This window comes from Microchirus variegatus (assembly GCF_963457635.1).
Source record: "Microchirus variegatus genome assembly, chromosome: 23".
Lineage (NCBI taxonomy): Eukaryota > Metazoa > Chordata > Actinopteri > Pleuronectiformes > Soleidae > Microchirus > Microchirus variegatus.
Genome location: NC_139824.1, coordinates 9,350,358 through 9,369,375, shown reverse-complemented (window position 1 = coordinate 9,369,375; position 19,018 = coordinate 9,350,358). Strand labels below are relative to the sequence as shown.

Genomic DNA, 19,018 nt, shown 5'->3' with positions numbered 1-19,018 from the left:
TGAATTGTATTAATTATACAAAAATAGAATGTATGCTGCAGGAACTGTTGTTTTTTTAAGTTAAGTACAACAGATGAGCAGTCTGAAAATTATTTGATAAAAGGTTGATGAAGAGTTGTTGGTGCAGACCTTTGCAAAGCTCACTGATGTCCTCTGGAAGCTCCAGATGTGCACAACGGAGGGAGGAGGAGAAGAGGCTAATGGGTTTCTGGAATGGCGTATAGAGGTATGAGACCAAAGAGAACACAGGGTCTTCCAGCAGCTCTGCGGGGGTTGGTCTGGAGTACACAGAAGGATAAGCAGACACACACACAATCTTGTAAAAACCTCACTCACTCATTGTCTACCACTTCATCCTCCACATGAGGGTCACTGGGGGCTGGAGCCAATCCCAGCTGAGTGTCCAAATGACCTCATTACCGCTTGTAAAAAACAGAAATTATTATATTAAACCTCAAGTCAAATTAAGGTTTCAAAATGTCAGCAAACAACAGGCGTCTGCATCATCTCACCAACTGGTTAAAGCATTCATAAGATGCCGTAGAATCACTCCATAAAATGCGTGACCACAGTGTTTTGGAAACTAAATGTCCTTGAACAGAATGTGACATCAACTAGGGAGTGTATTTACCTTTTGGAAGGAAGAAAGGTCAAGCATTTTCTTAATAACTCCAGAACATTATCGGGCAGCGCCTGTAAAAAAAAAACACTTTATTAGCTGCAGTACAAACAACAAGCATAGGTCTCTTTCAGAATGCTAATTATCTCAAAAGGCCAAGAAAGTGTTTATACAAAATAGAAAAATGGTAGAATATCTGTGTGAATATATTTCAATAGTTTTGACTTTTTAGACATTTTAGAAACCGTTACAAAATCTATTAATTCCAGGCTTGAGTATCAAATATGAACACTTTTGAGTAGCAACTATATTATTCAGTAAAGGAAGGTGTCAAGTACAGTAAGCATGTTTTTTCTTTTTACGTTTTAGATCAGATAGTTCCTGATCTAAATCTGTAAATCTATCTTTCTTTAGAGAATATATAATTTATTTCAAGAAAGACCCTGAAGAAAGTACTGTGTGACTATCTGTTCCTGAGCTCAGGATCATGTTATACACACAGTTGGCAGTTTATTAGGTACACTGAGCTAAAGTCCATACAGTCTAATACAAGAGGAAAAAGGTTTCATAAAGGTAAAGGTTCAAGGTTTGGACTCAACTAAATCATTTTATGGGGGATGTGGTTGTCATATGATTTTATTTAGACTACCCGCAATTATATCTGTCATTTTGGAGGCCGCAGTGTGTGGTACTGTTGAATAACATTTTGTCATACTCGCTGGTGAGTACAAGAGTTCACCTGGTCATTTCGTACTACCTTAATTGCATCCAGGCACCCATGTTCCTCAGCAAGCACGGTGACGATATCATCCATGCAACCTTCGAAAGACACGTCACTCTGTAAGTCTACAGTCATTCAGCCTCAGTGCTTTAGTGCTTAAAACACTGATCCCCCGGTCACTTACCCAAGGTCAGAATAAATTTCAGTCTCTCGCTTACATCAATAGTCTGCAGCAGTCGTCGACCCTGTGAAAACACTCAGGGCATTAAGTTTTAAGGTGAAAATGATACGGCATGAGTTTAGGCAAAATCCTAAAAGCAACATCTTTTATGAAGTGGTTCATGAAGGATTCTTACAGCACACAGTTCAAAGAGCAACACCCCAAGAGACCAAACGTCAGACTTGGGTCCTGAGGGCAGAGGCGAGTCCTCATGAGAAGGGTCACTGGGGTGGAAAGAGCCTTGAGCGATCACCTCTGGTGCAAGGTATGATGGGTACCTGAGGTCAAGATCACAAAGCAGATAAGCACTTTACTTAGCCAATTAATAATGCTAATTGTAGATTCCTAGTTTACTAAAGTGATCTAAAGACATCAAAGTTACACAATAACCAAGTAATGCGCTCTTGTTGTTGCTTCAGGTGAAGCACACAAATTTATTCCGAAAAATAATTAGCCAAAACTGTTTATTATGTTCATCACATTTTCCATCCAGATGTTTTGGAGAAACTCATGGGCATGTGCGATCAATCTGTAAAAGAATATTAGGCAGAGATACTTGGTGGAACACAAAGGCCTTTGGATTAAGATAAAAGTCCACCAATATGTTACAGTCCCTCAACTAGGAAGCTATTTCCATGCCTCAAAAACCTGCTTTCGATGAAAAATGATGGACAATTACGGTTAAATGTTATGGTCAAACTGCCTTTTGTAACATCAAAGAGATACATGTGAACCTTTGACCTCGAACAGACAGCTCACATAGCTCAGTCAGAGCAGTTGAAGAGTTCCAGAGAAGCACTAATGAACCTTTCTTTGTGATAAATGAGGAGAAAGAGATGTACCCAATGGGAAAATCCACATCAGCCCCATGATCAGTCATGTGATAAAGGCCAAACTTTGCCAGCTTGACATTCCCCTGCAAATAGAAAATCCATCTTAGAAAGACAGCATTGCACTGAAGTAATCACGTTTTTTTTCTTTTAACCAAAAATACATTCAGACAAATAAAAAACAGATCCATGCGATAGATACGGTACCTTGCAATCCATCAGCACATTGTGTGCACTGAGGGCTCTGTGCACCATGCCATGTTTGTTCATGAAGTCCAAACCTTCAAGGATCTCAAAGGCGACCTGCAGCACCTGCACTGGACTAATGTAAACAGACAGACAACTGTGAGTCAGAGCTTTTCAGGATCAAGTTGTGACATATTCAGATGAAGAGATACTCAAAACAGAGTGTGAACAACTCTATACACCGTTCTTAAAATGCAAACCTAACCTCAGCCAGCAGATGGCAAGATTTTTGTATATCATTATACATATACAGAACCATTCAAAAATGTGGGGTCACTTAGAGATGTCCTTATTTTTGAGGGAAAAGCACTTTTTTCAATGATTATACTATTAGACTATTCTAACTGCAAACGTCTGGTTTTAAATGGAATATGTACATAGGTGCATTTCCAGCAGCCATCTCCCCAGTGTTCTAATGGTACATTGTGTTTGCTAATCGCACTAGAAGGCTACTGGATGATTAGAAAACCCTTGAAAACCCTTGTGCAATTATGTTAACACAGCTGAAAACAGTGTAGCTGGTTCTATGACAAAAGCAAAGTTATTATTTTGAATAAAAATCATTATTTCTAATCTTGTCAATGTCTTGACTATATTTTCAATTATTTCTGCAACTCTTTTGATGAATAAAAGTATGGAAAACACACACAAATTGTATAGGTGACCCCAAACTTTTGAGTGGTAGTGTATAGACAGATATAATACTCTGTAATCAACAGTAGGTTGTTTGATGAGTAAAAGTAAAAGAAGTTTCATACTGCATAATTGTAATTACAAACTCACCTGGCAGTTTTCCCCTGTTTTTGGAAATCACTTAAACAGCTTTCATAGTGTTCAGCGACAACAATCAGTCGTTCTAAAGACAACAAGAAGACACCAAAATGAGAAAATGCAGTTAATTTAGTATTACAGACTTTACATTAAACTAATGGGCTAATGAGTGTTGAATTGCAAAAATATGCAGTGCAGCACCCTAAATCCAAAATTGTATATAATGCATGTGCAACAAACATATAATATAATGTCATATAATAAGCCACAGCATTAACAAGCAACAAGGTGAAATTGGGTAAAACATGACCAGGGTCAAGTGTTAGGAAGATAAATCTGTTTAGCCTGCATAAATAAAAAGGCAGAGTATGTTTTGCATAAGATCGTTGTGAGTTCACATTCAAAGAAATATAGCATATTGAAAATTAAATATTAAATACATGGACAAGGGTTCCAGTTTTGGCTGTGACCTTCAGAGTGGAGTTTGGATGTTCTCCCCAGAAAATTGAAAGTATAAGGCATCGGATATATTCTGGCCCCATCTCCATGGATATTGTCATTTCTCATGAGCATTCTGCTGTACTGTCAGATTTTGAGTTTCTCTCTCTCTCTGGTCTCTCTCTCCATCCTCGAGAAAACAGTAGCTCACAGGATATCATCCACCTGCTCTCTTGATATCTTGCCTACTTGGTTTTTAAAAGGCGTATTTTATGTTGTAGGTCTGCACATCCTTTTCATTTTGAACAGTTCCTTCTCTTCTTGTGTAGTTCCCAAAGGTTTAAAACATACCATAGTCCAACCACTGCTGTATCATCAGTCCTCCATGAATCAAAACAGTTTGCTTTTCATTAGCTCTTACTATTTATAAGATGATGTGCTGTATTATTTTATTAACACTTTTTAAAAAAAGAAATGTTTTGAAATATGTTTATTATAATTGGAAGGATGTTTCTATAGCTGTTTTCAGACAGGAATTTTGGACCATGTCTAAAGCATTGGGGTCCAGACATCGTCCAGCAATAATGGATCCAGTCAGAGGAGGTGGCATCATGGTTTGAGCATGTAGGAGGTAGGCAATCCCATATGTACTTGCCAGGGATTATCCAAACTTTCTCCTGCTGCATTCACACATGAGCAAACTTGGACACTATCTGGAGATTAGACTCGGGAGCTGGCAGAAGAACCTCTGTCTGAATTTGCTCAGTCATTCCTGACAATTTCTGAAAAATCTCCACGTTTCATGTCTGAAAGGTACCCCCTGCGTCTCGTTCAATGTCCAGCTCCCCCCACAACACTCAAATAATAAGCTGCATTCAAGAGATTCAGTAAGAGATGCATTGGTGATGACAAGGAGGTATAAAGGTTTGATGTTAGTGTCATACCGTGTTTCCCTCTGGAGATGTCCACATATTGGCAGAGTCTGGAATGAGTGATGGTCTTGAGGATCTGAAAGCGTCCCAGGATTTTGATGGAGTTGGGGGTGAGAGGAAGGCCATTGCTCCCACAGACGTCATGAGGAAGAGCTGATGCAAAGAAGGTGAAGGCCCCCAGCTGAGCGTCTTTAAGGGGTCTCATCCTGTCACTGGAGAAAAGAGGAATAACAGCCTTTAGTACAATGTATGCGTGATATACGATAACATGATTATTACTGAGACGAATTTATGTCATTCTACATTAGCCAGCCATCATTAAAGCGAGATACGGGTGAATAGTACCGTTGTAATGACATCATACATCGGATGCACGAAAATCAAATCCGCTGTGTATGTAGCCGAATTAGCAATATACATGCCAGTTACATCAAACATATCATTTGCATAGTCTCCGAAAATGTATCTACTCACGCTTAACAGGAAGGCTGCGCGGCCATGTCAACAGAATAAACCTGATATTAAGTATTAAAGATATTTTAAATGAACTAGTACTTCCCTCCTCTTGCTATGTTATGGGAACAGCTGAGTGAAGTGAACGTGACCTGTGTCGTCAATTTTGTGCGACAGAGTCGTAACCCATAAAACAAGGGTTGTGAATTAAAAAAAAAAGGTACCGAAATAGTTTCACGCCGTGTTTGATCGAAATGATGATTTAAATTATTCTTAGTTTATTTTGTATACCTTTGTTTGACGATGTATTCGCTTTTTCCAGTCATTACTTACAGGCGAATACTGTTGCCTCCTCACGCGTTGTGTCGATCTGTAACATGTATAGGCTGGAGAGCACGTGAGCTCTGTCACATCCGGATTAGATAGAGATCTAGGCGGGGTCCTAAATTGGCGACCGTGCGAAGCCAACTTCAGCAAAGCTAGCACCTGTCAGCGCCCCCTGCTCTCCCTGAAACGTGTTGGGTTTTGTTCAGAGTCCATGTAAGTCTTGTGAAAAATCCCTCTTTCTTTCCGTTTACGGCTTCAACTAACCGTTGTTGTATTTAACCTTCGTCTATTGGTATCGTCTAACCAACAATACAGCTGGTGGCTAACCGACGATAGCTGCATGAGAGTAAAAGAGCTTGTTTTAACTGACGCAACATGAGGTAATAAATGATCACTGTAAGCTACTGAGCAATCTGTTCACCACTGTACACATGTTAACTTATGCACAATAGGAGTTGTGCATGTTATGTTTACGTTGATTTGCAAATCAGTGAAACTGCAGTACGTAACTGGTAATAATCATACATAACCATACATAACACCTTCTTTTTGTCCCAAATCCTAAAACCAAAACGTGTTAACTTGTATTCAAATTCGTACAAATAATAATTCCGTAGTCCAATGAATCTTCACCTTCCAGAAGGAAATTACAAATTAATAAGCGAGTAATTATTGTATCATAACAACTGTCAGCAAATACATTGAAATCAAACAATGTGTGCAGTAACCTGTTTAAATACTAATGTCATAAATCACTTCAATCACACATCAATCATTAATATTATCATGGGTTTAAATTTTATAATCACATAGTATTCTTCATTCTGAATGGAAATGGTCACATAAAAAACACACACACACACACACACACATTGTTGTCCAGTAATTTAGAAGAATATCTGATTTATACTAATCAAAAACATTAGCTGGGTTTTAGTAACGGTGGTCTCTTAATTCTCTTAACTGTATGGTTATGTGTCATAGTTTAACTGTTTCCATCACACTGCTTGTAAATAGCTGATCACATGCAAACTGAATATTTTGATGTTTATGTTGCACATGACATAATTTTATGTTTGACTGAAGTCAGTTTTAGGGGATAAGGCTAAACACAGGCATACTACATGTTTAATGTGTAGGTCCTCGTGATGCCTTCAGGTGGTGCTGGCATACTGCACTCTGTTCTTTTGCATCGGTCTGGTTGGCAGACAGGTATGGCCTCTTAAAGGATAAGGTTACTGGTGAATTGATGCATGAAAAAAGGGATGACACTTGTCTCCTGGTCAGTCTGCTGACATACTACCACCACAGCAGAGAATGCTGGGTTTGATCATGTGTTCAAACACATGTACAACTATGCAGCATTATCTTTAGCAGCTTAGTTTTAAAAAGTAGTGTTGAGGTTGTCTTCTGCAACTCGAGTGCAGTTTCCCTGCAAAATTTAAACCCTTCGATGGCATGGAAGAAATATTTCAATTCTGCTATTGTGAAGTCAGGTACATTAGGCTAATTGAAAGCCAGTGAAATCCTGGCTTGTTAACACGTTTAGCCATTTCAATCTAAAATCCTAAAATGCAATGTTCTCTTAATGTCACTATGCAATGAACCATACCTCATTCCCAGGAGCAATTTTCAGAGGTTATCCAAATGAGATCAGCCTTTTTGTGGCTGTTGTTATAACTCCATCACTGGTCCTGTTTAAATCAATTCGGTTTCTCCAAAAACAATTCTTTGATCCCTGATTTTATCAACTCCAGTTCTCTTGTGTTTCTAATTTCCTCATCCCCCACCATTTTGTTTTCATCTTTGGCCAGCTGTTGTTTTCCAGCACCTCCCTGTAATATGTGTTAGAAGTTTTCCTCTCCATGCCTTGGCCTGGAGAAATCTTTCTTTTCCTCTTTCTTCCAGATGTAATTTGCCAAATTCAGTGGATGAAGGAACACAACCCTTGAGTGTTGTGTTTGTGGAGTGCCACAAGTGTTGCTGATCTCCTAGGAACTTTTCTTTTTCCAAAAATGAATGCACAGTGATGCTGGTCGTATGATGCAAACGATAAACTGAATGCAACGTCACTACTTTTCTCTTGGAAGTGCGCACAAAATCATCCAAAAATGTGGCTTGACTGATTTGAACCAGAACTTATTATGGATTTCTGAAGAATTTAGAGATTGCATTGTAAGAAACATTTTGTCTTGCAATTCTGCCTAGTACAGCTTTAACAACGAAGCAGCCAAAAGGCTCATGCCACATAATGAATGTTGCACTTAAATAGGAAACCTAGCTCCGATGGAATGCAATCCTGTCGAACAATCAACCCATGCCACCTTTATGCAAATTACAATGTTCAGTTTTTGTTGAGACTGTCAAACAGGGGTTGTCTCTGCACTGTGGTCAATTTGGAAGCTGTAGTTTGTGGTGCGATGTTGCTGGAATGCAAACCATGTAACTCCAAACATGTTTCATTTGGAGACATTATGCACTATGGTGCTTGGAAATGCATCTCACAAGTTGATTTGAAAACAAGGAAAAGGATTTGACTTATTGAGGACACACCATTTTCCACATATTTGTACAACCAGTTATTCCATCGCTAATGTCTGCTTGATTTATCAACACTTTTTGTCCAAATCTAAAAAGAGCTCTTTTTCCTTTTAGGTCCTTGGTTCGCTCCTTGATCAACATGTCAAGTCACAATCCTTTGTTGAAGCTCGAGCAGAGAGCGGCTGAGGCTGACCAGATCATCGAGTACCTCAAACAGCAAGTCCAGCTGCTGAAGGAGAAAACCAGTGAGAGAGAGAGAGAGAGAGAGCACACCACAAATTAACACCCATACACTATAAGTCTGTCAGCCAATAAAAAGCGCGTTGTAAAGGCGCTATATAAATTCTGTCCGTTTACATTTAAATTGTTGGTGTCATTTTGTCTAGACAGAGGCCATAGGAGTGAAATTCCTGCAGGACCACACACGTGTATAAGTTATATAAAGGTGTCCTAAAGTTTAGTCTGAGGACAAATGAAATGCTTGCTGTTACTGTCAAGAAGTTAATCAGAGAGTATTTAATAGATTCCTGCTCCAAGTTAATCAAAATGATATACTTTTATATTATGTTGGAACAAATAATAGATGAATTTAAGGTGTATTTGAGTTGGATGTTATTCTTAATGCAGTTGAGTAAAAGAATAAATAAAAGAAGCTTATCTTTTGAACATCCCTTTATGTGTTATCTAGTGCTGTGCAAAAGGTTAACGCGCGACACGTTTCCATGGCGACTGACTGGAAAAATATGCGAATGTCGTCATGTTTACGTGCCGCGACACCGGAGTCCAGGCACCGTTAGCTCCGTTAGCTGCATTAGCTCCTTTTAGCGCCTATTAATAGTACTATTAAACATACTTTAGAGACTCGTTTTAACAATCGGGAATCACGTAAGCATGACGTCACGCGCGTCTTTTTCCGGTCAGTCATCATGGAAACGTGTCATGCGTTAACATCGACGCTGTTAAACGCAGTTGACAGCACTAGTGTTATCGCCTGCAAATTTCAAGAAAGATGAACTACGTAAACTATTTCTAATTAAAAATTGTAATGATTTCTAAATGAATGGCTCTATTTCCCAGTTGTCATATTTTAGTCAGTACATGTAAGGTTGAAATTCCTGTGCTGCATTTAACGACAACGTGTCTCCTTGCAGTTGCCCAGGCCAGTGTCAGAGAAGAGAAGAAGCTCATGGTGGAGAATGCAAAACTAAAGAATGACATAGAGGAACTGAAAAAACAGCTGCTTGAAAAGGAGAAGAGGAGGGGAGGTAAGACGCGTTTGTTTCCCAGCAAAGACGTCCATTTCAAATCAAAACGTTTGTTTGACTTTAAAGAAGACCTTGATGTTGTTTTCCCTTTTATATCCCGTTATAGACACAGTTGTGTCTGCCTGACTTCAGGAAACATTTGATGTCAGTTGTTGCTCATTAGAGCACTGTTTGGTTTGATGCTATCAATGATAGCATCTTGCGCATTCTCGCTTCAGCTCATTATAACCAGATCTCTTTTGTTTTTACTATAAGCATCCATAGTGCTTCGAGAACCCCCCCCCCCCCCCATTAGCGTGATGGGGACAACATGTGGGTCTGTGTGTGAGACATACGTTGACATTCAAGGGCAAACAGTTCAGATCACACACATTAACACACATTTAATGCTTTCCAGAGAGAATCTGCATTCAAGAATAAAGGAGGACTGGAACAAATAAGCAGTTTAACCTTATTGTAGGGGGGGACAAAAACTCAATATATTGGTGTTGGAACATTGAAGGAATGTGTTTCAGTACACCCGGTACTATTTTTTTATTCCCCACATATTGCATCTGATTGTGATATTTATTTTGGGGGTTTCTTTTATAATGGCTTTAAGGTGACATACAAGATGGAGAAATCAAAACATGGAAAACATGATTTAACACATCGACCCTTTAAAAAAAAAAAAAAAAGGAATTCAAAGTGACTTTGCTAAATTTGTTATTGAGAAGAGGGGGGGGGGGGGGAGTATTCAGTGTGACCGTAATTGTGCCATTCAACAACTTTCCTGCAGTCAAGAAAGTAATAAAAAACAGTATTAACTAAAGTTTGACGTCAAATTAGCTTTAAACCATTTTAAAGTTGAAAATCTACATGAGGTTGAACTACACCTTAACTCCAGTGTAGGTAAAGGTTCCACATTATGTCTGCTGTTATAGAAAATGTGTTTATATGAAATCTATTTGATATAATGGTGTAATTTATACAAAAAAAAAAGTTTTACTCACTGCAAGTGTCATTGTGTGATTTTGTGCCATCTAAATGTAAAAACCTAAAGTAGAATGTCAAGAGTTTCAGAGGTTATTGCCCATAATTCCAAGGTAAACTCCTTATCTCAGGTCCTAACATAGAATTAAAAGCATTATGGCGACAGTGGTGTGCCTGCAGACCGATGTTTGTCACTTGTGCCCAGACAAGGTTTTGTAGAAACTCAAACATCAGGCGCCTTAAATGAAGGGTTTTTTTTTTCTTTTTCGTCCTGGGGAGTTATTGTAGGACATTGTTCCCAGCTTTTATGGCTCCATTTCCTTGTTTCCATCAGATTGGACACTGTGTCATTTTCCCATCAAAACTGTTTGCATTAGAGCAGTCTTGCCACTGGTTGGGTAAATAAAGTTCCCTCTGTATCATTTCACCGTATTATGCTGATGCAACCAACTTTGTGTGAAAGGGCACAACTAAGAAAAAGTGTACAAGTTTGCAGCAGTTGAGATACGCTTTTCTCTGCACTTTTGTCAATATCACATAATGATTTTCTGTCATGAGAGATGCACTACCGTTCAAAAGTGTGGGGTCACTTAGAAATGTCCTTATTTTTTAAGGAAAAGCACTTTTTTTCAATCAATATAACATTAAATGAATCAGAAATACACCCTATACATTGTTAATGTGGTAAATGAGTGTTCTAGCTGCACACGTCTGGTTTTTAATGGAATATGAACATAGGTGTATAGAGGCCCATTTCCAGTGTTCTAATGGTACATTGTGTTTGCCAATCACGTTAGAAGGCTATTGGATGATTAGAAAACCCTTGTGCAATTATGTTATGAATAAAAATGATTAGTTCTAATCTTGTCAATGTCTTGACTATATTTTCTATTCATTTTGCAACTCTTTTGATGAATAAAAGTGTGACTTTTAATGGGAAAACACCAGCAAATTGTATAGGTGACCCCAAACTTTAGAACAGTAGTGTACTTGAGGTAAAAAGTCACCATGATCAAATGTTGCCACTGCTCCCTCCTAACACCTTGGATGTGTCCTTTCCTTAGTGCTGGATGTGGCGATGCCATCAGGGGAGCCCACTGTTGAGTGCAGTTCGAAGCCTACCCCTCCCAAATCCTCTGCTCCAGCACCCACTGCTGCCTCCCCTGCTGCTGATACCCAGACTCCCACTCCAAAAGAAGAAGGAAAGAAGAAGAAACCAGAGAAAAAAGGTACAAAAAAAATAAATAACGGAACACATTTTAGTCGCCTTTTTAAGTCGAGCCTCAGTTGGAGGACATCTGGTGAAGCTTTGTTTATTGAGCGATTTCGAAGGAAGCATTCTTGTCCAATGCCACTAGCGAACCAAAGTGTTCCCATGCAAATGTGTAATGCGTTTTTCTCTTTATTTTATTATTATGATTTAATAATACAAAACAAGAAAATCCCTGCCACAGAATTCCAATTAAGTAGAACTAAATCACTCAGATGCTTGGTTCAGTTTCAGTAATATGTTATCTGGACTAATTGTAAGAGCCGTCAGCCATGGACAGGGAATAATTAGAGTAATTAATCCTGCATGTATCAATGGGGCCGTTAGTCAGAAAGAGGAAGCAATAATTTCAAAATCTTGTCAAATACATTATCCAGATGTTAGGATGTTGTTATTAAGAGATATTTTTCTCTTGATAACAGGCTAAATTTCTGCTTTATGGAGCTTTGTTCTCACCTCCCCCAGTTGTCACTTGTTAGTCTACAAAGCCATGTGTAACCCTAGTGGAGTCCTGGTATTGGTACTGTCATCGCAGTGGTGCAAATATTACCTAAGGGAGGATCGTTGCATATCAAAAGCAGGAATCGGAACTTGTTTTGTTGAGTTGGTGTGTCCTCAAAGGAATGATTAAAGACTGTTGTGATCATTTGATCAGCGCAGTCCGCAGGAATGAGTGTGCGTATAAGAAAACCAGGCGAGCCATTGGAAGGTATTTCGGTCTCTTTGGGAGCAAGCATCTGTTATTCTGTTATGTCAGTGTGTCATTACTTTCAGCCACGAGTGGCCGCCAGTGTCATGGAATATATAATACCATGACGTATATTATATGTCACGGTATTATATATTCCTTGGATAAAAAAGTAGATGCAAATAATTGCCTTTTTCCTCATTTTTATTGACTTATGGATCACTTGAAATACATGCCACCCCGAGGCCTGTTATTGGTAAGTTTTGCTTTCAATTATAGGAGGAAATTAAATCCAATTCCAGACAGATGCCCAAAATTGTTTCAACTATGTGTTTTTTGTTTTTTTTTTCTTTATGGTTTTACTTGGAAAGATACCAGCTGTCTGAAACCTTCTCGGTCCTTTGCAGAAAGCATTTCTTTTAATATCGTGCACGTTTAGTGTAAAACCATGAAAACTCTCACAGATGCCTCTCCTCAGCAAACTTGTCTTTAACACATGATGGACAGCTACTGTCCGACTGTACGTCTGCATTGGACGCGCAACCGAATTGTCCCCGATGAACCTTCGTTACATTTTCAAATGAATAACATGAAAAATGAACTTTGAAGTCTTGAGTTTGGTTGTGTAACAGTAGGTTTTTTTGTCCACTCTTTGATGCCAGGAGGAGAGAAAGCAGAGAAAAAGGCAGCAGCAGCCCCAGCTCAAGAGGACGCCAAGGTGGACGTGTCTCGCTTGGACCTGCGTATTGGACGCATTATCACAGCAGACAAGCATCCAGATGCCGACAGTCTCTATGTGGAGCAGGTTGATGTGGGAGAGGCTTCACCTAGAACAGTTGTCAGCGGACTGGTCAAGCACATACCTCTGGACCAGGTACCTGCTGCGTAATGTCTTCTATAAGTTTTACATATACACTACTGTTCAAAAGTGGGATCAACTATACTATTTTTCCAAGATTTCCATTAAAATTCTGTGCTAACATAATTGCACAAATGTTTTCTAATCATCCAATAGCCTTCTAACACGATTAGCAAACACAATGTACCATTAGAACACTGGAAATGGGCCTCTATACACCTATGTACATGTTCCATTAAAAACCAGACGTTTGCAGCTAGAATAGTCGTTTCTGATTCATTTAATGTTATATTCATTGAAAAAAGGTGCTTTTCCTTCAAAAATAAGGACATTTCTAAGTCACCCCAAACTTTGAACGGCATTATATAGTTTGAAGTATTATGATATACTTTTAAATACTCTATATTTAATAGGAAACCCTTTACTAAAGGCCCAGGAGCTAATTTTTGAAGTAACGCAATATCACAAAACGCTGATGTCTAAGACGGATTTTCGCGGTTCATGAACGCTTTCTGAAGTGGTTCCAACATTGAAACTGTTATTCAGGAAACAGATAAATATATCCTAATGAATTAATTTATTGATTGAGTCGCCATCACTGATTGTGTGTTGTCTGAAACATGGTTGTTTAAGCATATTAAAGCATATTATTTAATTACATTAAATGTCAAAATAACTGCTTGAAAATATCTCTGACTTACTTCCCCTAAATTTAATTTTTTTTAAAGACATTTGTTGAATTCTTTCTCCTACAAAGGACCAATAAGAACCCCTTATAAAGTACCAGATCGAAAAGCAGCATTGAAAAAATTAGACGCAGCATTAAAATCTTGAAAATAATGGATTCAGGAAACTCAAATACTTGTTATTTAATTTTTAAATGGGTACAGGAAAAAAATTGAAAACCACAGTTTTCAACACGGTATTTTCGTAACAAAATGAATGACGAGTCTAAGTAAAAACACATTTTTGGATGACTGTGTCGCAGCACTGCAATTTAGTAGCGCCGTCTTATTAAGTGTTCTCTGATTACAGCTGGAAAGGTCGAGCTATTACTGCCTTTTGTTTTCATGTCAGTCCATTACTCACAGAAACAATGAATCTATATTCAAATTCCTGTTTGACTTTGTTGATAACCGTCTTCTTAATATTAGTTATCTTTGTCTATGTCGGTGAAGCAAGAAAGGAAAATCTGAGGACATAGTTGTCACATTCATGGCTCTACTTCTGAGTGTGGATGAACAATAGACACCGTTCACTAACACGAGTCTGCGACAGGCGAGACGTTGAATAACTGTTAAGACAAACGTCTACAGTACGGCACTGAGTGAATTAGGTATCATTTAGTTTTTCTTCACTATTGTGTAAAGCGTACGGGCTGTAAAACTGTAGTTTTTATCTTCTGTCGCCCATGCAGATGCAGAACCGCATGGCAATCCTACTTTGTAACCTGAAGCCAGCCAAGATGAGAGGAGTGGTGTCTCAGGCTATGGTGATGTGTGCCAGCTCACCAGACAAGGTTGAAATCCTGGATCCTCCAGCTGGAGCAGAACCAGGAGAAAGGGTTACTTGCCAGGGCTTCCCAGGTACTACTTCTCATTACTGCAACTACTAGACCGTTTGCGATATCTAGGAAATTCAAAAACTATGGACCTGTCTTGGGTGTGACCCCGCTTTTTGCCGTATGTCAGCTGAGACTTGCATGTGAAGGATAAAGTGGCAGAAGATGGACGGATTGATACCGGAAAAGCAGAGAAATGGAGCTTTGTGCCCATATAGTTATCCCAGACAAGATTCACCAGCGCGCCACACATTTGTGACGTTGTTATTGAGTTGAGAGTCCACTGAAAGAGTTTCTCAGAATAGTTCTCCACAAACTACCTCTGTCGTTAGGAAATGAAGGGTGTCGTTGAGCCTCCTTACTGCCAGAAACAACACTCTGCATCAATCGTGACGCAATCTCGAACTCTCAGTCGTGTTTGTTGTTAAGCTGAAGCTAAATGACCTGTGACTGCTGATTGTAATGATAAATATTCCAGATTTAATGGTGCATTATGTAATAAATCTAAAGCAACTGGCCATAAAATCCTCCTAATATGTCACAGAGACTCAGGAATAATGTTCATATAACAAACTGAACTCACCAACAACAACAGTACAGACAAAATATTTGCATTAAAAAAAAACATTTTGCTGACTGCAAATCATGTTTATGTATTGAAATCATGTTGTGGCATGTGGCGCCACCTACGGCCATCTACCAATCATTGCAGTCAGTAGAGTCTCAGCTGCCGAGGAACCACGGGTTGCCAGTTACGTCAGAAAACGAAATCTAAAAGACCTCTGTATTTTGAATCTGAGTGTAGTAACCGTTTTTGGCCACATTCTTACATATGGCACCTTTAATCACTGATAAAATGTTTGTTTAAGGAGCAATCCATTTGTTGTGTGTGTGAATGTGGCTATAATTGATAATGACATAAAAGGTAGGTTGTTTTATGAAGTTCATGTGATGACCAGACCTCTGTAGCACACATATTTTTCTTCCCTGACTAACATCTGCTCAAACTTCAAGAAGTTGTCTCACTTCGAAAACCTGTTTCAGGCTCCTGCTCAAAAGCGATCGTTGCTCCTCTTGAGTTGTGAACTGGCAGAATTGGCAGCCACTGTAAAACTGAAAATGTGTTTGTGTGTTCACATTCTGAGAAGGTTTAGGCCAAGAGGGATAACTTGACACTCGACAGAAGCCAGCCAGCCAGTATCAGCTTTAAGATGTTATAAATGCCAAGCAAAATCAAATATGTGTAAAAACACAACCCACCTCTTAATTGTTTTTATTCCCCCTCGTGTGCATATTGTGATTCTTAAGTTTAGCTTGGACGTTTTGTACAGCTTAGAACGAACTACAGTTTCACAGAGCATGGTAGACAGTTTCATGTTGGAGATTTAAACGTACAAATTGGCTTTAAATGTAGTGGTTGGCAAGTTACGGACAATTTTTATTGACTATATCCAATTACACCGACTCTTTCAGAGTGACTGTGAAAAGAAAGATTTAAAGTTATTCATATAGTGAAACATTGTCAGAGTAGCTTCTGCAAGGCCATAAAAAGTTCATAAAACATCCAGACTGCATCTATAAATTCTGCTTTCGTGACAGACGATTGGATAAATAAGTCTGATCTGTCGATTTTTATCTGCAGGTGAACCGGACAAAGAGCTGAACCCTAAGAAGAAGGTGTGGGAGCAGGTTCAGCCAGACCTGCGCACAGACGGTCAGTGTGTCGCAACATACAAAGGAGCTGCCTTTGAAGTGGCCGGCAAGGGAGTGTGCAAAGCTCAAACCATGAACAACAGCGGAATCAAATGAGATGACAAGAGCTGCTTGAAATAGCCGAGTATTTGCTTGGCAGCGAAGGCGATCATGGTTTTCGTGAAACGGGGATGATGGTGAAATGAAGTGAATGCTTTGAAGATGTTCAATAAAAAGGGATGTTGAGAATATTTTCAAGTGTGTCCGAAAAAAAATCTGTTCCTTAACTTTTTATGACCTCTGAAGTATGCGGCGTCTATAAAATGTCATCAATCAATACAAATGTGTTCGGTCTTTGATTCTCAAACTTTATGTTTCCTCCTGAGGAACATTATCTTGCTACGGGTCTGACGCAATAACTCTTGAAAGACATGCTGTACCGGACCGAAGTGAGCGTCGTCGGTTTTCGTGCTTCATCTCGTCTGCGGCATTTTAATGAACTGGAGATGGAGACTATACACGCTTTACGACAACGGCCAACAAAAACAGATGGGGCTCTCGAGCTCTTTGCAGAAGCTATTTACAGTAGATGGTTCTCAGCCCATGCACTCCGCTCTACAAGCCCACTGTCATTATCTCAATCTTGGCTTTGTGATGCCAGAGACATGTGCTTTGTTTTATTGTCCCCTTGGAAGAAAAAAAGTGCACCTCGGGAACCATCAGACTATACAGAATGAATGGACGAGAGAGCGCTGTGCACCAGAGCCTCTAATGTTGCATCAACAAATTATTCCACTTTAGCAAAAAAGAAACACATCTGCTTGAAACACTCGTATCATCATGCATGTTTTTCTCAAATCTTTTTGATAAAGAGTTTGATAAATAAGAACATTACTGAATTGGGCAACACATAACTCACAAGCTCACGCATCATGTTTATTGGGCCAATTTGGCTTTTCACTTTTGTACTTTGAAAGAACAGCGTCAGTAAATAGATGACCCAGCAGCAGCTGTGTTGCATCAATAGTCTGTGTGTGAAGGAAGCGTAACTCAAATTTCCTCGCTCTTTTAGCAATATGACATTATTTTAAGTTGTTACATATTGATGACACCAAACGGTGAAGGCAATAGATGGCGAAATTACGCCGTTCTTTTAAATCAAATGAAAATAATGTCAATTAATTAATCAATTAAAATATTACTTTTCCAGTATCCAGTATTAAATACATTAGGCAGTCAACCTCTCGTCATGATTACATGATTCATGTACTTGCCTTGCTATGCACTTCAGCCGTTATTGTGAATACCGGTGCCTTGAAATGAGGTAATGTTGAAATTAAGAAGAGACCATTTAATTCCCACCTCCCGTGTCGTATTCACAACATTGAAAGTTTCTGAAACAATGGAATTTGCAGGTTCACACAGTCCAGAAACATGCAGATTTGGGGATTAGGCAATTTGGACCATCTAAATTGACTGTAGGTGTGGGCCCTGTGATGAAATGGCAGCTGGGATTGGCACCAGCGACCCCCCGTGACCCTCATGTGGAGGATGAAGCAGCAGTAGACGAATCTGAGTGTATCGTGCAATCTGAAACTGGTCAGAACCAATCAGACCAAGACAACTGGTTGAATTTGCTGGTTGACTTACTACCTGCACCAGTGTGTGCAGGGCCAACTTTAGCGATATCGGTAGAAATGTGATGGATACACTACCGTTCAAAAGTTTGGGCTCACTTAGAAATGTCCTTATTTTTGAAGGAAAAGCATGTTTTTTTTCAATGAATATAACATAAAATGAATCAGAAATACACTCTATACATTGTTGATGTGGTAAACGACTATTCTAGCTGCAAACATATGGGTCTGTAATGGATTGACAAGATTATTTCTAATCTCGTCAATGTCTTGACTATATTTTCTATTCATTTTGCAACTCTTTTGATGAATAAAAGTGTGACTTTTAATGGAAAACACAACAAAAATTGTATAGGTGACCCCACACTTTTGAACGGTAGTGTATGTGTCATATTTTTATTTTTAAAAATCTTCACCTCACAAACTACCGAGTATGGAGCAATTCTGGAAACGATAACCTTCACAGCTGTTTTGATATGAAGCAGCTGTTCACACCAATGACCAGAAAGTGTTTGGTTCAATGGTGACAGTGAATAATAGGGCGATAGGTTTCCAGGTTTTGAAGTTCCACATAAAAAAAAAGCGATCCAGTGGTCAAAACATCATCAGACAGGGAGCACCGTCAGGAAAATATTCTCATTGCTGGGGCCAACAAAACAGTGTGCAAGTCAAACTTTTGACAGGTCTTTTTTTTTACGAAGGCAGGCGAACCTCTCAGATAAAAGACATGTTTACTGATTTGTATTTTTGTTTTCGCAGTATGTGATTTGGTGTGAATCATGAAGTCATTGTATGTTTTGTGATTACTTCAAGAACCTTTGGAAGGGTGTCGAGTCTTCAGAGTCACTTTGACAAATATGCTATTGTGTTGTTTTTTTTCTTTTTCTTTTAGGGGGTTTTTTATTTGTATTTGTTTTTACAAAGATGTTCCACAACCTCACTTTCAGAACATGATATATTAGCTGCTGATCTGTTT

At 39.0% G+C, this 19,018-nt stretch overlaps 2 protein-coding genes across 2 annotated transcripts in view; one reads left to right on the top strand and one right to left on the bottom strand.

Annotated features, from left to right (window-relative positions):
• tbck (TBC1 domain containing kinase) overlaps positions 1-4,982 on the bottom strand; it is a gene marked incomplete at both ends in the record, with an annotated part of 31,760 nt that extends 26,778 nt beyond the window's left edge. The window contains 9 exons of the mRNA XM_083909752.1: positions 130-278; positions 632-693; positions 1,377-1,438; positions 1,525-1,585; positions 1,697-1,838; positions 2,403-2,476; positions 2,598-2,712; positions 3,420-3,492; positions 4,790-4,982. Of these exons, the coding sequence (XP_083765878.1) occupies positions 130-278; positions 632-693; positions 1,377-1,438; positions 1,525-1,585; positions 1,697-1,838; positions 2,403-2,476; positions 2,598-2,712; positions 3,420-3,492; positions 4,790-4,982 (931 nt within the window). The remainder of the gene's footprint in view (positions 1-129; positions 279-631; positions 694-1,376; positions 1,439-1,524; positions 1,586-1,696; positions 1,839-2,402; positions 2,477-2,597; positions 2,713-3,419; positions 3,493-4,789) is intronic.
• A 677-nt stretch (positions 4,983-5,659) lies between these two features.
• LOC310944062 (aminoacyl tRNA synthase complex-interacting multifunctional protein 1-like) lies at positions 5,660-16,658 on the top strand. Its single transcript, XM_083909769.1, has 7 exons — positions 5,660-5,770; positions 8,213-8,343; positions 9,250-9,363; positions 11,400-11,564; positions 12,956-13,167; positions 14,570-14,738; positions 16,356-16,658. Coding segments are annotated over exons 1-7 (960 nt in total). The 5' UTR covers positions 5,660-5,768; the 3' UTR covers positions 16,523-16,658.
• Positions 16,659-19,018: the final 2,360 nt, after the last annotated feature.

Coding starts and splice junctions, on each gene's coding strand:
- LOC310944062 (XM_083909769.1), top strand. Junction 8,344..9,249: donor GCTGCTGAAGGAGAAAACCA/GTGAGAGAGAGA, acceptor GTCTCCTTGCAG/TTGCCCAGGCCAGTGTCAGA. Junction 11,565..12,955: donor GAAGAAACCAGAGAAAAAAG/GTACAAAAAAAA, acceptor CTTTGATGCCAG/GAGGAGAGAAAGCAGAGAAA.